The sequence below is a fragment of the Naegleria lovaniensis genome, assembly GCF_003324165.1.
Source record: "Naegleria lovaniensis strain ATCC 30569 chromosome Unknown tig008, whole genome shotgun sequence".
In the NCBI taxonomy this organism is placed as follows: Eukaryota; Heterolobosea; class Eutetramitea; order Acrasida; family Naegleriidae; genus Naegleria; species Naegleria lovaniensis.
This window is the reverse complement of record NW_025407830.1, coordinates 540,015-557,477: the sequence shown is the minus strand read 5'-3', so window position 1 is coordinate 557,477 and position 17,463 is coordinate 540,015. Positions and strand designations below refer to the sequence as shown.

The following is a 17,463-nucleotide window of genomic DNA, read 5'->3' as shown; positions in this document are numbered from 1 at the left end:
AGCAAACGATTGTGTCGCTTTCACGTTCTGATGCTTTTTTTTGTGATTAAATTGCAAATTAAGAGAGACATGCGAACGGTTGGAAACTTACCAAGGGAAAGTGGTGAATCTTTTTGCCAACAAGACGGAATTCTCACAAACAACGAATGTTGTTGAGTGTGGGTTGTAATTTTTTGTTCTTGAAACACCAACGGCCGCGAACCAGTGTATTGTGACGTCAGGTCGATAGTGTGTGCTTATGTTGTGGTTAGAAAAATATAGTGAACCTTGCCAATAATTGTATGGTTAACGTGATTCACAATCCGAACTGAAGAATAGGTGTCAATGTCAGACGTTGGTGAGCCTAACCGTTTCAAAATATAAACAGAAAAAAGGCGATAACCACATTTGGGCAAAATTCAGGTTGAATTTAATTTCGATTTGTCCTCATGAGAGATGGCCAATATCGTGCAACGATGAAGGGTTTGGAAAGTTTGTGGTTTAAAATTGATCAGATAACATGCATAAGCGAAGAATTAATTTCGAAAGAAGGAGATCTGATTGGGAAGCCAATCAAAAAAAAACGCACGTGTTTCATCACTTCCGATTTGGGCTTCATCAACCATTAAAAAAAATATTAAAATTGAAAGAAAATGGCACCAAACGAAGTTTCTCTCACGATGCCAATTCCCGATAATTTCTCAACCACTCCAAATCTTCAAGCACAGAAAAAGAGGCCAATCAAGATGATTGTCGTAAAATATTTCGAAGATACAGATAAATATGCCAAAATTATTCCACGACCAGCATTTCATGTACTCAGAAGAAGGTTGGAAGAGGAATCACAAAAAGGATCATCAGTGCCATCTAAACCTCCAACAAAAGAAGAGGCTGAAAATTTGGCTATTGTTTTCGGAAAGGACTTGATGGGAATGATCATGAGAGATCAAGCCGATTGGCTGGCAAACTATAATCCAATTACTTCTATCATGCTTTATAACGAAAAACAAAACAAGTAAGTTCTCATATTATGAAATTGACGATTCAAACCATATGTGATTTCATTATTTCGTGCCAGATTCGAAACTGTAACAGATAATATGGAGTTTGGATGTACGGAACAAGAAAATGTGTACACATTCCACGTGAAGAGGAAAGTGGCAGTTGAGCATTGTTTGGCACAAAGGTGAGTTTTTTCGGAGTTCATCATGACATTTCAATTTTGTTAGTACAATGACATTCTCATCGATTGGTGGAGCAGAGAGTTGGTTAGAAACAGCATTTACCAGAGTAAATAGGAATGTAATTATTAGATATCATGATGTTCTTCATCACGGATACACCAGACTCTACAAGGGAGAAAAGATACCTCCTGGAAGAACTGGAAAGTCCATGGTAAAATTACTTATTGAAAACATTCTTCCTGCCGCTATTGAAAATCAGGACACAATCTTGACCAAAAAACTGCCAAAAGAAAACGAGGATGGTTTTATTGACGAAGAACATGAGGACGCTTTTAACTTTTTCGAAGGAGGAGCAGGAGAAGAAAAAGGTCCATATATTGACTTGAAAAATGAAAATGCTCTAGTTGTTGGAAAAGAAGATAAAGACGAACATACATTTGCGAACAAGGAGGAATTGCAATGTTTACACATTTCTAGATTCGCAGATGTTAGCAAAATTCCAGTACATTTACTTTATAACGAAAACAAGAGACAAAACGAAGGCCCTTGGAAAGATGTCACTAAATTCCCTCTTTCAATGTCTGAGGTTTCAAAAACAACAAAATCTTGGATTAGATCAGGAATTCCTCAATCAAAGAGATGCTTATTGTGGATGGGTATCACAGGATCTGCTTCATTATTGAAACAAAGCCCATATTTTTATGAAAATCACTTCGAGAAAACATATGGTCACTACAACTCGGATAGTAAGACATTCAAAAACAAAAAGGAGTTTATTGAATCAATTGACCCAAGAATTATTGCAGAGTTTGGAGGAAAACTTCCAGGATATAATGCCGACAACCCAACAGGTATTGTACAAAAGGAACAACCAGTAGAGATACAAGATGATGAAATTTCAGTGAAGCAGATAGAGATTGATAAGGACTATGGTCTACTCACTCATGAAGGCGTGAAGGCTGCTAAGAGAATACTATGCGTTCTTGCAGATCATCACATTGACATTGACTATTGTCCTCCTATTCCTGACTTGATTCAGATTCTTTTGATTATCATGAATGAGAAGCAAACCTATGCAACTGTACATTGTATGTTAGAGAAATCTAGAGAATCTAAATGGTATTTCAGAACTAACAAAATGCAACATGCCCTTTTCATTGAATCATTTAGCGATATCATTAAGAAGAACATTCCAAATCTTGCTAGCCATTTTGAAAAGATTGGTTTCGACATTAGTTCAGTAACTTACAAATGGTTCTCTAGACTCTTTGTACCATACTTACCATTTGATTTTGTATTGAGAGCTCTTGACTCTTTCTTTAATGAAGGTGCGAAAATATTATATCGAGTGGCTTATGCCATTTTAAAGACATTAGAACCCAAGTTGTTGAAAGTCCTATCTCCAAACTATATGGAGGACATTCTAACAAGTAATAACTCTATTACTGTCGAGGAGGAGGAATTCTTTAAAACTGCGTTTAAATTTGGAATTTCAAGAAAATATCTCACTCAATTAGATGAAAAAAACCGAACTGAAATCAATCCTAACAAACTTTCAAGCAAGATTACAACGTTCACTAAACCAAAAATTGGATCTACATCTGAAATTATTAAGGATGAATCTCAATGGGAATTGCTCGTCTCGTGGTTGTCATACAAACAAAGGCTAAGAACCCTCTCACTAAGGTTTTCAACTTCTAGAGATGGTTACAGCTTATCTCAATTATACAATATTTGTAGTGATATTGGTCCCAATATTATACTAATTTCCGCTGTTCCAATTTCTCTGGACGGAGATATTAATGATATCAAGAAGCATCAAAAAGACAAAATTGAAGACATGATTCCACAAGAATTGGAAATATCTGAGAATGAACAAGATGCAATGAAAGTTATTGAAATGATCAGAAAACACAAGGAACAAGGAGCCTCTTTAAGAAAGTCTTTGAAAAGAGAAAGCAAAAAAACAGAGACAGCTCCTGTTGAAAAAAAGAAAACAGCTGACGTTTGTATCTTTGGAGCATTTTGCGGAGATTCATACGACAAGACCTATCGCTTCGAAGGAACTACTGACACATTTTTGTTTTCCATGTATCCAGTTGAGGCCAAATACAAATGGTCAAGAAAGAATGACTTTTTCGTCATGGGTAGAAAAGACAGACTTGTTTTTGGAGCAGGAGGAGACGGCCCAGCTCTACAAATTGATGACCAGCTCTGCATTGGAACAAGTAACAGGTGTACAACATTTGATAACGAACCACTGGCAGGTTCAAAGACTACATTTTCAATTTTAAAGTTGGAAGTTTGGTACTTCAAATAGCATTCAGTAAATCCTCATTAATGCACGTAACTTGACGCCTTTGTTTGAATACCAAACTTCCCAACACCCATGAACATTCAAGTGATGAACCTTACTCTAAATTTAAGCATTTGTCTGCGTGAACGTGAAAGCGATTTTGTTCAAAAAGGTCGCAAGGAAGACCAAATCAAATTTAACAAAAAAATTCAATCATATTCAGCACGATGGCTTTGCAAGAATTAGAGCGTTCTCATGTTCCACAGCTTGAGGATACGGACAAGTATTCATTGATATTCTACTATAATGAACAAACAGAAGCAGACCTGGTGAAAGAAGTTGATACTCTGTTGGAACAAAACAAGGACGATAGCGTTCTCTCCAACGCGTATTGGTTCAAAAGCAATATTCATCCCGAAACGATCAATTATATTGGTGCTTCAATTGCTAATGTGATTGGCATTGATCTCGAGGGTGAGATGAAAAACAATTTGTGTGCCGTCATGTTGGGAACCAAAGGAAAGAAATTCATGACAAGTCTCAAGACTCCACTTGATAAAGAGGCTTTAAAGACATGGCTTGCCTCCGTTCAAGACGGAACTGCAAAAGCTGAAGTGAGAAGTGAACCAAGGTATGTGGTTAACAATATGGGGTTACAAACAGCCATATTTACTGTTGATGATCATGTTCAAACGATCATCGTGCAATCATGTTCTGAACCAATCAAAATGAATCATTCACTTCTCCACCATCACACAAATCTCAAATATCATTATTACCTTAAAGACCTCCTAACGATGAATATCCTGGTAAGAAAGGCCTCAAAAAACTGGTTGCCACAGCTTTTGATGAAATTGTGCTTGACTCACATGATAAGGATGTTTTTGTTGATGTAAGTTGACTTCTACAATATGTATGTCGTTAACCAATCATTGACATTTCACTTGTGAAGATTTATGCTGATTGGTGTGGTCCTTGTATTATGGTGGGCCCTATGATTGAGAAAGTTGCCAACGTTTTACAACCTGAATCAGGTATTGTCATTTGTAAAATGAACTCGGATTTGAATGATTATTCGGATGAACTGTTCCCTGAAGGTACTATTCCTAACATGAAGCTTTTCCCTGCTGGTGATAAGGAAAAGAAGAACAATCCAATTAAATTCTCAGGTAAAAGAAGTGCAGCAGGAATTTTGGCCTGGATTCATGAAAACGCAACAAACAAATTTGATTTGGACAAGTATTTGCCTGATTGCAAGAAATTCGACGACTTCTTCTTGTTAAAAATGGAGGCTGAAGAAATGATTCAGGAAGTTAAAAACGATTTGGATTTCGTTCCTGAGAGTTCAACTCCAGACTTGGAGAATCTGTTGAAGGATTTAGAAAAGAAAATTGATGAAGAGGAGGTTGGCGATGTAACAAATTTATTGGAGAGCTTGAAAATTTCTACTGATAGGGAACAAGTAAAACAAGCTGCTGACAAGAAACGATTAGGAAATGTCGTCAAGATTCACAACATGAGCGAATTTGATGAGGCCTTAAAGCATGACAAGTTAGTTGTTGTTGATTTTACTGCCTCGTGGTGTGGACCTTGTCAATTTATCGGACCAATTTTTGCAGCCATGTCCTCACAATATGCAGATGCCAAGTTTTTGAAGGTCGATGTGGATGAATGCCAAGATGTTGCATTGAAGTGTGGAATTGAAGCAATGCCTACCTTCCAATTCTTTAAGAATGGTTCTAAGATTGCTGAAATTCAAGGTGCAGATCCAGAAGGTCTCGACGAAGCCATTAATAAGCACCTTTAAGATTATAGTAATGTAATTCATTGGTTTGTGCAGTTGAAATACATAGTAGTGTAATCTAAAACAGTCTCATTGGTTACTCGTTTTTATTTTGATCAATCAACCGTTTGGCTCTCCACAAAAAAGCAACACCAATTAACTGAATTAATGTCATTGCAATGAAAGGTGCATCAACAACATGCGGCAATGAACTGCTTGTTGTGAAAACATCCAACAAAAAAGAGAACATCACAGGGGCAAGAATTCGTCCTAGTGTCGTAATAGATCCAAGACATCCATTCAATATACCTTGTTGATTTGGATCGAATACTTTGGAAATCAGTGAAGACCGTAATGGATCCTCTTTTGCCCCAAGTAAAAAGAAGGCCATTCCATAGTAAAAGCAATCTCCGTTTCGAGTCAATACACATGACACGAATAAGAGTGCATTTGCTATTCCTGCTACTACGAGATTGTTTGACTCACTTCCACTCAAATATGCAATGGGTTTGGCAAGAATTGAATTTGAAAGAATTGCTGTAATACCAACCAAAGTCAGAACAAACCCATTTTCCTGAGGTCCGTATCCAAATTTCAAGCGAGTGAATTGTGTAATGATACAAAAAAATCCAACAGAAATGAAAGCACTGGTAAATTTGGATATAATCAATGATTTTAGAGCAGCATCTGCCTGTGTCACAATCATAAATAATGATTTAAAAGGTGCACTAATTTCAGAGAAGAAGGATTTGGAATCTTTTTTCGGTGTATCAACGTTGTTAAGGGTCTTATTTCCTTTTGCATTCTCTTTCAAAATGAATAATATAAAACACGTTGTGAAAATTGAAATACCAAATATTGTCCCAAAAACATAATTCAATCCAAATTGCTTATAAATTGATCCAGACATGATAGGACCAATGGCTGTCGATAATCCCATGATGGCCAATACATAAGAAAAATATAAAGTTAAATCTTTCTTGTCTGCATGATCTGCAATATAAGAATTAATCATCGGAATGACATCCATACAAAATCCTTGCAAAATTTTGGCAAAGATGTACAGATACAATGCATTATTTCGTATCATCAATTCAAAATTACTCAATGATGAATGACTAGTTGTTGTTACAACACGACACAATAAAAAATAAATTCCATAAATAGTCGTATAGATTGCTGCAAATATTGTAAGAAAAGGCTTTCTTCCGAATCGATCGCTTAAATTTCCAGTTATTGGGCTCACAAAGAAGAAGATCACACCAGGAAGAGCAAATAAAAATCCATAAAGAGAAGTTGAGTGTTTGGTGCTGCTGGCTGGATGATGATTCGGATCTACAGAATCCAGAGCTGAATTAATTTTCTCAAATAATTCTACATTCACAGGATTGATAATTCCGAATGATAAATAAAACAAAAAGAGATACACCAATAATACTCGAATGTCTCCTTTTTCAGTTGGCAGTGTTGATGAAGCATGGTTTGCTTCTGTGCGAGTGATGGTATCAATTCCAGAGCTCATTTTTTTGGAATTTATCTTACTTACAGTAGAAGTAATCTTTGTCATCTTACAATTTTTAATAAATTCCAAAAAATATCTTCATACATTCAAAGAAAGAAACGGTTTCATTCGAAATTGGATGGAGCATAAATTTTGTTAATTCCAGATTTGATTCTCATATTTCTATCGTAGGTTAATAGAATGAGTTCATGATTCTTTTCCTTTCGTTTCAACACTTTATCTTTAAAGTAGAGACAACAATTAATGATGTGATCATCTGCTGATTGTGGCTGTACACCTCCATCCTCCATACCGTTCAGTGTCTGATGAGCTTGTTGACCATACAGATTTTCATACTTTCTCTTTTCAAATGATTCTTCCAAGAATCGAATGGCATCTCTTGCTTTGGTACCACACATGTCTTTCCTTAATTTTAACTTATCGAGCTCAGAAATGACTGTTTGAGGTATGATACAAGAGCAATTCACCTTCTCCAATAAAGTCTTGAGAATGTGCAATCTTTCAACAAGAACGTTGGTATCAATAATGTAGAGCCTAAGATAACAGTGTGAAAAATTGAAATGTTCCTAAATAAAACATACTTGTGATTGAAAGGAAATTCTAAGGAATCCCTTCTTTGATTTTGAAGAACGAGATTTTGAAGTCTAATAATTTCCTTTTCTTTTTGAATATTTGACATGGCTGTCTTCATGTGGCTCTCTCTGAGCCGTTGAATTTCTTGTCTCATTTTCTCATTTTCTTTTTGAAGCTCTTCCTTTTCTTTTTGTACATCTTCAGTATTAACAATCTCCTCAGTTTCGAAAACATAGATGCATTTGGTGTGAACAAATGGTACCTTTTCACCAACTGCAACGTTAGCCTTATTATGTCCAAATGCAATGACATCTCCATTCACCAAAAACGCTTCCTTAACCTTGGTGTTATTTACAAATGTGCCATTAGAAGAAGAATCAATGAGCTTCCATCTTATTACTTTGTCTTCACTCTGACTACTGTTTTCTTGTATTTGAACAATTTTAGCATGAATACGGGAAATGACAGGATTCTTTTTTGAGTTTGGAGTGTCAATCACGTGGTCAACATCAGTTGCAGCTCTTCCCAAAGTCACAACTTTCTATGCGGCATAATTTAACAAAAGATGGAAAAATTGAACCTACCTTATCCATATACAAGGGTATCAATGGAGCGGTGCAATCAAGAGTTGATGTCAATCGTAAACAAGCAATATGAGATGGCGACGTTTGTTTCAGTATTTCTTTTTCTTTGTTAATGCACTCTAGGCTATAATAGTATTCATCTCTGTACTCTTTGGTATCCAGTAATTGTTGTTTGTCAACTACATCAACAATCCATCGCATTGTGACCACTGGATACATTGGCAGTGATGAAATATCATGTCTAGGAATAATATATTCCAATTCATTTGAAGCAGATGTAGTAATGATGATATTAGCTTGAGTAATTTTCTCAACAATTGTTCCTCCACACAATTCAATAAATCGCTCACAAATTTCAGGTGAAGGGAGTGACACAGTGTCTCCTCTTAAAACAAAGCACCTCTTATCTTTCAAAACTCCTCCACTTGGTCTTTTTCTAAGATAGTTGGTAATATAAAATTCGCTTTCCGAAACAAAATATGAAGCCTTATCACTCTCATAGAGCCAGGACGATTTTAAAATTGGAATATTTAACGCAATAGAATAGATTAACTTCAACGTCTTTTTTGGGTTTTCATCCAAACAAACAAGGTGTGTGAATTTTTCACAATCAGATCCTCCAATCTCCACATAATCATACTCAGAATTTTTGGATAATTTCTTGATGATGTTGACAACCTCTCCTTTCTCTATAAAATCTCCACCTGTGACACCAATAATAAATTTGGTCCTCTTTGATTTCGGTTTTACTTCTTTGTGTGAAAAAGGTTTCTTGTCGTCTGACATGCTTGACAATGTGTCTTTTAGCTTTTTAGAAGGCTTTGTTTTCCATCCTGATGGAGAAGATATAGAGCTTGTAGAAGCTTGATCTAGCTTTCTCTTTTTGTCAGACGATTCCAAATCATGTGATGATGAAAGAGAGGTAGTATGCTTCTTTGGTGATTCAAAAGTAAACGAGTTATCGAATACTTCTGAATTGTTGTTAGTATTTTCGGAACCTTTGTAAGTTTTCAAAGGTGTGCGGCTGGTCATCGATCTATTATTTACAGAAAGAGTCAGAGAAGGATGTTTGTTCGATGATGATGAATTAATTTCTTTCGAAGAGTGAGATGCATAGTTTGGTGGTGAGCTGGCTTCGAAAGGTCTCGGAGATGGTTTAGAGGATGAAGGAACCTGTGCTGAAGATTTCGTGGGCGAAGAAAACACAAGGGAAGGCTTTGTTGGCATTTTTTCCACAATTATTTGCAAATTGTAACGAAAAATAGTGACAGTGTGCACATTATGAACTTAAATTTACAATGCAATAAATTCAAAATGATTGTCAAGACTTCCTTCTTTTGGTCTAGATCCCATGATGGTAATCGATTGCAAATGTTCAGGAACGTTGAGTAAAAACTTTCGACACACTCTTAATAAATCTTCAACTCGAACCTCTAGTAAATTATTTCTAAATTGTTGTCTCATGTCATCGGTGAGATGATGCAAAAAGTGAAGCGAAAATCTTTGATGCGGTTCCATGGGTGTGTCCAATTTCTTTAAAACACTCAATTTGGATTCAAAAAGTTCTTTCTCACTAATGGATTCCAGTGAGTGTGCTTGACAAATATTACTCAATGCTCTCCTAAATATATCAATTGTTTTGTAAGTATTAGGATCTCTATAAGTGTAGAATGAGAAAACTTGTTCACGAAACATGTTTGATTTTTGACCATAAGCTCCTTCTTTTTCACGAATTTCTTTGTGTAAAATTGGAAATAAATAAGCAGCGAACACAGAAAGAGAGGCAAAATCTTGATTCAAATAATTGGTATTCGTAGCAAAACTGATAGAGACATAGTTCACAGGAAAGTTCAATTCAATAAATGTTCCTTTCTTTTCTGTAGATTTGGATGCTATGGATAATAATGAATGATTAATTGATGTTGTTGATGTGAATGGTTGTGCTCTAGAACGTTGACCATTGTTCAACAGCTTTAAAAAAGAGGTAAGCTCTTGTTTCAATTCATGTAAATAACTACTTTCACAAGTGACTGCAACAGTAATATTATGATAAATAGAATCAAGTAGGGAATGCATACGATCGAGTAGAACTTGTGCTAAATTTTCTTGATGTAATTTCTTAAACTCCTTAATAAACATAAAATGAGAGATTCCTGTCAACCGTTCAGTGAGCAAAGAATAGTCATTCAATACAGATGCAGAGTATGACCGAGAAAATTCATGTCCATTTTGTGTTAAACTCTCTCCAATAGAAGTTGCATACTCCTCAAATAATGTCTCTAAATATTTAACATCTTCAAATCGAGGTGCTGTCATGATATCTAAAAGTAACTTTAACATGATTGGCACCTTTTCATAAACAGCCTCAGAATAGAGATTCACTCCAAATTTTTCAATATGAGTTTGATTCTGTGATGGAATTGCTTTGGGAGAGAAAAATACATTGGATGTTATGCCTCCTGTGAACATGTCAATCCTTTCTGTTAATTCGGTCTTGTCGAGTTCTTTGGTTCCCATCTTTGTAAGGCAATAGGTGAAAAATGGTAACAAATCTAAGAGTTGATTGTCCAATAGAATGTTCTCTCCATTCCATAATTCTGCATTGATACTCAAGTGAACTAATCCATTTGTTTCTTGTTCATAGGTTGTCACGTTAACTCCCATTAATTGACCTTGTTGAATATAAGGATCTAATTTGTAAAGAATCGAAGTGTCAATATCAGACAGAGTAAGAGATGGTAAAATGGCATCAATGTCTTTCAATTTTTCAGTGTTTTGATACTCCTTGAGCTGAACAGAATGTGACACAATTTGTTTCTTTTCAATTTCAGACATGGTGCTTTGTGCTTGTTGTAATGTACCTTGTTCAAACTCCTTAAATTCATTCAATTGATTCTTGTTAGGCCTCATGACTACTCGTAATGATAAATCTGTTCTCAAATATTTTGCAATTAAATCTTGAAAGAGTGTTGGAGATTGTGTAAGCTCGTGTCTAAGACGTTTGATGTTCTATCAATTTTAAAGAGTTCACATTGAAAAAATAATATTGATTCAAAAGATGGTTTCATGACTTACAGTTTCGCTATCAATAACCTCTTCCAACCGATGACTATCTCCGTTACACCAAAAAGGTGGAATTTCCATCATTAAGGAAGATCCATAATTTGCCGATACTCTCTTATTACTAATTTCAATTCTATTAAGAATGGATTCCACATATTCCTTTCGAAAACCTTGTTTGATGACAAAAGTAAGAGTTTTGTTAATAGTTTCCTCAACGATGGCAACATCTGATTCACCAATTTCAGAAACTCCAATCACAAAAGTTGGTTGTTTACGTAGTAAATCAGTCTTCTCGAAACCTGTAATTGATAAAAATCGAGGTGCTAGTTTAGATTCAATGAGTGATTGATACAGTGGTCCTCGTGGATTTTCCAGTAACAATAAATCCAACATTCGCATCTGGAAAACTTCAAAAAATCCGTTCACTGGCTGCTGTGTGAAAAAAGTCATGGCATATTTGAGCTGCTTTTCCGGATTATGAATAATGGATTCTTCAGGACCATAAAAATAGTGAATATCATTGGGTTGTGTGATCAATGATTGCACTTGTTGTGACGAGATGTGATCTTGTGAACTGTCTTTGACTTGAACTACATTGATCACCTCCATCGAATCCTCAAATTGATCCAATAATTGTTGTTCCTTCACAAAATTGAGATGAGAAATGAATGAAAAGCTTCCATAGGTAAAGATTAGTGCATTATTTGGAGAATAATATTTCTTATGATAGGCAACTAAATCTTCATATTTCAAATCAATAATATTTTCTGGCTTTCCACCGTAATTGAAAGAATAGCTGTGGAGAGACTTTAGAAATTCAGAATTGTAGCGATGTGATGGATTAGTGCTGTTGGTAGTGAAATTATTGAATCGATCAAATAACAATCGATTCAATTCAAATGCAAAATAATTATTGGCATCTCCCATCACTCCTTGCATTTCGCTATAGACCACTCCTTTAAAGGTTAAATTTGATTGAATTTGATCATGTTCTTGAAATTCAAATCTGTATCCCTCTTGTGTGAAATCCAATTTTCGCAACAATGGATTAAACACTGCATCTAAATAAATTTGCATTAAATTATAAAAATCTTTTTGATTTTGTGTTCCGAATGGATAAGATGTTATATCAGCAGCAGTAAAAGCATTCATATAGGTGGATAAAGATCTTTTCAACATGGAAAAGAATGCATCTCGGACAGGATATTTCTTTGATCCACATAATACTAAATGTTCTAAAATATGTGTCAATCCAGTATTATCTGTTGGTGGAGTTCGAAAAGAAATTGAAAAGAAATTATTGTGGTCATTGGGATGATCCACATGAAACCATTCGAGCTTTGTTCTCTTGTGACGAAGGTGATGGATCGTGGAGGGAGGCGCTGTTAATTGAATATTTGTTTTAATAATTTCCCATTCCGAATTGTGATATTGAAGATATTCAGAAAGTGAAGATGTTTGATTTAAATTCTTTTTATGATCTGGGGTGTGTTGAAATCGGTAGAGATAGACAGCAATCACTATTGGAATGAGAGTAACAAAAAACATCAACCCTTTGCTTGTCATTTTTTCAAATCTTGTTGAGCCAAAGTGTGTTGGTGTTGCGTCTCGTACCTTGTGGGTAAGTCTTAATTTCGTAAAGTAGTCGGTATCATGCATAGTTCTTGTGAAAGATTAGTCAGAGAACAAAAAGGTGGCCACAAAGGTTCATATCAATTTTTTCCTTCTTTATTGAGCCAAGAAGTTATAAAAGCTTGTAACTTATTGAGCGGTTCTCTTTTGAGCAACTCCTCGCAAAACTTTGGATCCAACAAGCAGCATAGCAATACCCACAATACCCAAATATTTCAAAGTTTCAAAGATGTTCCACGAGATAAAGTACATGACCAAAATTCCAATAGTTGCAGCAAGTAAAGCAACTAAAACAGGAGCCAATAAACCAGATAAACCTCCAGGACATCCTCTAAAGTTGAAGCCAACAGCCAAAGTGCCAATCAAGTACAAAGCAAGCGGCACTAGAACAATGAGTGAAAATAAAGAAGCAATTTCAGATCCTGCTCTCTTTTCTGGTGGCCTGAAAATGTGTGTAATTACTGGCTTAACTTCATATAAAGCCTCTTCTTCAGATTTCTCATATTGCTTTGAGAAATTAAGAGATGTAGTTGCAACCGTCCAAAGAATTGGTGTATTCAATGTGGCATCACCAATAATGATTTGAATTTGATAATCGCCTGATTGCAATTTCAAAGCTCCTCCAATAACTCTCTCCAATGCAAGATCCAATCCATAACTTGCTTGATATTGTTGCTTAATGTTGAAAATTGCTTCATTGACATCATTTCCAACTCGAAGGAAAACTTGGTGTGGGGTTACTCCAGCCAATGAGAAACTAACACGAATTCTTGTGTTTGAATCCACATCCACTACTAGTTTTTCTGGAACAGGATTTGGATAAGAAATTTGAGAGCGAGTTAATTTTCCAATATCAAGTTGGAAGTCTCTAATCTTCAAATCCACTGCAGCGGTCTTTAAAGTACGAGTGACGGTAGTTTTTCCAACAGAGATGTCAAAATTATATGATCCAGTGTCGGTCAATTTGATGTTCTTCATTTGAAAATCAACTCCATTAGATGATTCCAATTTAACAGGTCCCTTTGGCAAAATAGAGTCGTCAGAATTACTTCCTTTGTAAACACTTTGCAATGTAACTTTTTCATTCAAAGGTGATCCTAACAAATTAGAAGCTGAGATTGAGTATACTCCCTTTTCGTCTTTCAATTCAGAAACGACAACAGTTTCATAAATTCCCTTTCCAGCAAATGATTGTAAACCCTCTACTAGATGATAGATGTCATTCAAAGATTTTGCTGATTCTTTCTTGCTTACAAGTGACTCGATGAGAGCGGAAATGTCGTTTTCAGAGATTTTCTTGTCTAGTCCAGCGACAACTCCGGCAATCTTATTCAATCCTCTTGAGAATACAGCAGCAACCTCAACGCTTGTTGAAGAGACAGCCTTCTTTACAACAGAAGAAATATTGTCAATGGCATTGTTGAGAGCAGACAGGTCACTCTTTTCAATGCCTTGCAAGATGGCTGCTGATTCGAGAAGAAAGCCTACAGATTTAACACAATCCCCAGAACAATCTTGTTTCAAAAGAGAAGAAAGTTGCTTAGTGATAATGTCAGATAGTTTCGAAGTCTTCCATATGAGAGTGATAGTATTGCGCGAATCATTATCGATGAAGTTTTTGCAACATAAACAATTCAAACACGTGTTCAAGAAATATTGATCGTGATGATCGTGGGGTATTTTGATTAATATTGTTCCATGTCAAACGTTCCAAGAGATGTAAAGCAATACAATAATACTTACCTTTACGTCCTTTGTGTTAATCTTGCTCTTGGTCAAAAGTAATATTCTAGTGATGGAGTAAATAGTTTCAGCTGAAATAGTATTTTCAGTGGCTCCATCAATGAACTTGGCAAGAGCACTCTGTACGAGTCCGTAAGATTCAGCTGACAATGGTGCACATTTCAAGGCAACATTTGCAGCAATTGTAAAATATAAATCGTTTGGATTATCCACAGTAGTGAGTGATTGGACGCATTTGGATTGAATTGTTGGTACTTCCTTTCCAATCTTTGAGAGTGATGAAGCAGCAAAGAATAAATCCTTCTTGCTTTGCTTTGAATTTAAATCACCGATTAGACTTTGAATATTTTGCTTGTCCAAAGTTGTCAGTCCATTTCGAACAGATAATGCAAAAATCGAAACAGAGAAGATCGCCAAGCAAGCTAACACTACTACTATTCCAAAATATATTTTACGGAGAGAAGCCATCTTTGAGCTAAAAGCCTTGTTGATGATGATGATATGAAAAGGCTTGCAGTGATTTGGCTTGCAAAATTTTTTTGGTTCTTTTTGTTATTCTTGTGTTGAAGACGCCTTCACACGTGTTTGGGAGGTTATCTTTCTGCATGATGAATTCGTTATTGATCATTCCAATCTTTATCCAACGATGATTGTAACCTTGTAACCAGATAGTTATGATTTGCTCATCATTAACATGAAGGATGCAAAACAAAAAAATCTAAAAAGAATCAATTGGAGCACCTTGGTCCAGACATACTCAGAGCATCATCATCACTCGCTCCTAACACATACAATTTCATGACAACAAAGCTCTCTCCGAACATCAAAATGACATTGTCAAGGAGGAGTACCTTGTTGTCATCTCTTCTCATCACCATTTTATTATCCATCACCCTCTCTTCTTGTCTATTATTTCATCATCCTCACGATAATGCACATAACAACCATTTCATAATAGGCCAAGTACATGCTCAAAGCAATGTGAATTCTAATACTTTCATTGACAAGTATTTGATTCCTCGCCCAAAAGAAGTCACATGGGAAGAGACAGCAACTAAATTATTGAGTTTTTATAAATTAAATTTTGCACTTTATGTGAAAGGATCCAAAGTTGATAGAACACAATTTCCAATGGTGGACATGGCTTTGAAACGATATGAAGCATGGATGTTTAAATTATTTGAAACAAAAGGCAATTCCAAATATTATGATTCCGATTTTACATTTTACAATGATGATGTTGTGATACAAATTACAGAAGATGTGACATATCCTGTTTTAGACGTTTTGAATATTGACGAGTCGTATGAATTGACAATTCGAACAAGAGGAATTGTGATAAAATCAACCTCTCAATTTGGTTTTTTGAGAGCATTGGAAACGTTTTCACAAATGATTAGAAGAAATATCAATGACCAATTTTTCTACATTCCAAACTCTCCAATCTATATCAAAGACTCTCCTAGATTTAAATATCGAGGTTTAATGATTGATGTTGCTAGAAATTTTATTTATCCAAATACCATCCAGAAACTTATTGACCTCATGTCATTTGACAAGTTAAACGTGTTACATATTCACTTTACAGATGCTCAATCCTTTCCCTATCAAATGTATGGAACCTTTTCTGATTTGAGTGACAAGGGAAGTTTCTCAAAAGAATTAGTTTATTCCAAAGAAGTGATTGCTTCACTCATTGAATATGCTTATTTTAGAGGTATTCAAATAATTCCAGAATTTGACATGCCAGGTCATACCAAATCCTTTGCATTTGCATATCCAGAAGTGGTGTCTTCGTGTCCAAAGAAACTTGCAGCAAATGTGAACAATTATCCATTGAATGTTGCAGAATCAACGACCTATGATATTGTTGAAGCAATTTTGGGACAATGGCAATCCAAAGACACTTTGATGGAAAAGACCAAAATTTCAAATGCCATTCCTCTTTCAATCATGCATTTAGGTGGAGACGAAGTTACAAGATCATGTTGGACCGATGAGAATCCAATTATTTTCAACTATTTCAATGGTATGTGATGTTTATCAGACCATTTTTTTATGTGAAATATTAACAATTTTATTCTGAATATTTTCTTGTTGATTCGAACATGACGTGAAATATGAATATACGGTGCACAATACTCTACAGCCATGCAAAATCAAACAAAATTTGGCAAGATTCAAAATGGTTATGACATTTGGGGTTATTTCCAAGCCATGATTGCATCCAAACCAAATTATCAAAAATTAAGTACTACTATTTTCTGGGAAGATTTATTCTTAAGAATGGCCCAATATTCCACACTATTCAAACCAGATCCTTCAAAATCGATTTGTCAAATTTGGAGAGATCCTGCAAATATTCGTGATTGTGTCTCTAAAGGTTACAAAACTATTCTCTCTGCAGGATATTATTTGGATATGATTAATAATTTTGTTGGATTTTCACCAAGTCCAAATCCACCTCCCTATACGTTTGTCGATACTTGGAAAACCATGTATTTGATTGATCCTTTTGATCAATTTGTGAATGTATCATCTTCTTTGGATTATGTAAATTCAATTTTAGGATTAGAAGCAGCAATGTGGGGTGAGAATGTTCATGATGAAACACTCATTTCAACCATTTATCCAAGATTAACAGCATTTGCTGAGAGAGCATGGAGTGATCGATCTGTCAATGATCTTACAGATGCAACTACTCGATTAGTGAACCATCGATGTCACACTCAAATCAAAAGAGGATTTAAAGACATTCCTCCTATCAAACCAATTTATTGCTCTTTCCAATATATGACTGAAGAATTACACGAGGAAATTACATGGCCCTATGGAGCAGCCATTGCCATGTTTTGCATTAATGCAGTTTTGGTTTCAATAATAGTAATTATGATTATTTCTGTGTGTAGTGTATATAAGAAATATTCGTCTTTGAAGAAGGCATACCGAAATGATATTGCCATGTCTGAGGACAAGTTGACCAATTATTATGCACGTGAGGATTGAGGTTGTTTAAAGATGTATTAGTGTTGTTAACTCATGTAACTATTCTTGTAATTGAACAGATGTAGGAGTGTGTAGTTAACTCAGTATTCTTCGACAAT

At 35.4% G+C, this 17,463-nt stretch overlaps 7 protein-coding genes across 7 annotated transcripts; 3 read left to right on the top strand and 4 right to left on the bottom strand.

Annotated features, from left to right (window-relative positions):
• Positions 1 to 632: 632 nt before the first annotated feature.
• C9374_014585 (uncharacterized protein) lies at positions 633 to 3,483 on the top strand (the record flags this gene model as incomplete). The annotated part of the gene is made up of 3 exons (XM_044690588.1): positions 633 to 994; positions 1,058 to 1,165; positions 1,209 to 3,483. 3 exons carry the CDS (start codon positions 633 to 635, stop codon positions 3,481 to 3,483), a joined length of 2,745 nt encoding a protein of 914 aa, XP_044553177.1.
• A 203-nt stretch (positions 3,484 to 3,686) lies between these two features.
• C9374_014584 (uncharacterized protein) lies at positions 3,687 to 5,266 on the top strand (the record flags this gene model as incomplete). Its single annotated transcript, XM_044690587.1, has 3 exons — positions 3,687 to 4,090; positions 4,246 to 4,351; positions 4,412 to 5,266. 3 exons carry the CDS (start codon positions 3,687 to 3,689, stop codon positions 5,264 to 5,266), a joined length of 1,365 nt encoding a protein of 454 aa, XP_044553176.1.
• A 73-nt stretch (positions 5,267 to 5,339) lies between these two features.
• Positions 5,340 to 6,764, bottom strand: C9374_014583 (uncharacterized protein; the record flags this gene model as incomplete). Its single annotated transcript, XM_044690586.1, has 1 exon — positions 5,340 to 6,764. The coding sequence occupies one exon, from the start codon at positions 6,762 to 6,764 to the stop codon at positions 5,340 to 5,342; it is 1,425 nt and encodes a 474-aa protein (XP_044553175.1).
• A 104-nt stretch (positions 6,765 to 6,868) lies between these two features.
• Positions 6,869 to 9,148, bottom strand: C9374_014582 (uncharacterized protein; the record flags this gene model as incomplete). The annotated part of the gene is made up of 3 exons (XM_044690585.1): positions 6,869 to 7,298; positions 7,346 to 7,878; positions 7,922 to 9,148. The coding sequence occupies 3 exons, from the start codon at positions 9,146 to 9,148 to the stop codon at positions 6,869 to 6,871; spliced, it is 2,190 nt and encodes a 729-aa protein (XP_044553174.1).
• Positions 9,149 to 9,214: 66 nt separating this feature from the next.
• On the bottom strand, positions 9,215 to 12,550 carry C9374_014581 (uncharacterized protein; the record flags this gene model as incomplete). Its single annotated transcript, XM_044690584.1, has 2 exons — positions 9,215 to 10,930; positions 10,997 to 12,550. 2 exons carry the CDS (start codon positions 12,548 to 12,550, stop codon positions 9,215 to 9,217), a joined length of 3,270 nt encoding a protein of 1,089 aa, XP_044553173.1.
• A 195-nt stretch (positions 12,551 to 12,745) lies between these two features.
• Positions 12,746 to 14,827, bottom strand: C9374_014580 (uncharacterized protein; the record flags this gene model as incomplete). The annotated part of the gene is made up of 2 exons (XM_044690583.1): positions 12,746 to 14,185; positions 14,360 to 14,827. The coding sequence occupies 2 exons, from the start codon at positions 14,825 to 14,827 to the stop codon at positions 12,746 to 12,748; spliced, it is 1,908 nt and encodes a 635-aa protein (XP_044553172.1).
• Positions 14,828 to 15,187: 360 nt separating this feature from the next.
• On the top strand, positions 15,188 to 17,365 carry C9374_014579 (uncharacterized protein; the record flags this gene model as incomplete). The annotated part of the gene is made up of 2 exons (XM_044690582.1): positions 15,188 to 16,388; positions 16,509 to 17,365. The coding sequence occupies 2 exons, from the start codon at positions 15,188 to 15,190 to the stop codon at positions 17,363 to 17,365; spliced, it is 2,058 nt and encodes a 685-aa protein (XP_044553171.1).
• Between the last annotated feature and the right edge of the window lie 98 nt (positions 17,366 to 17,463).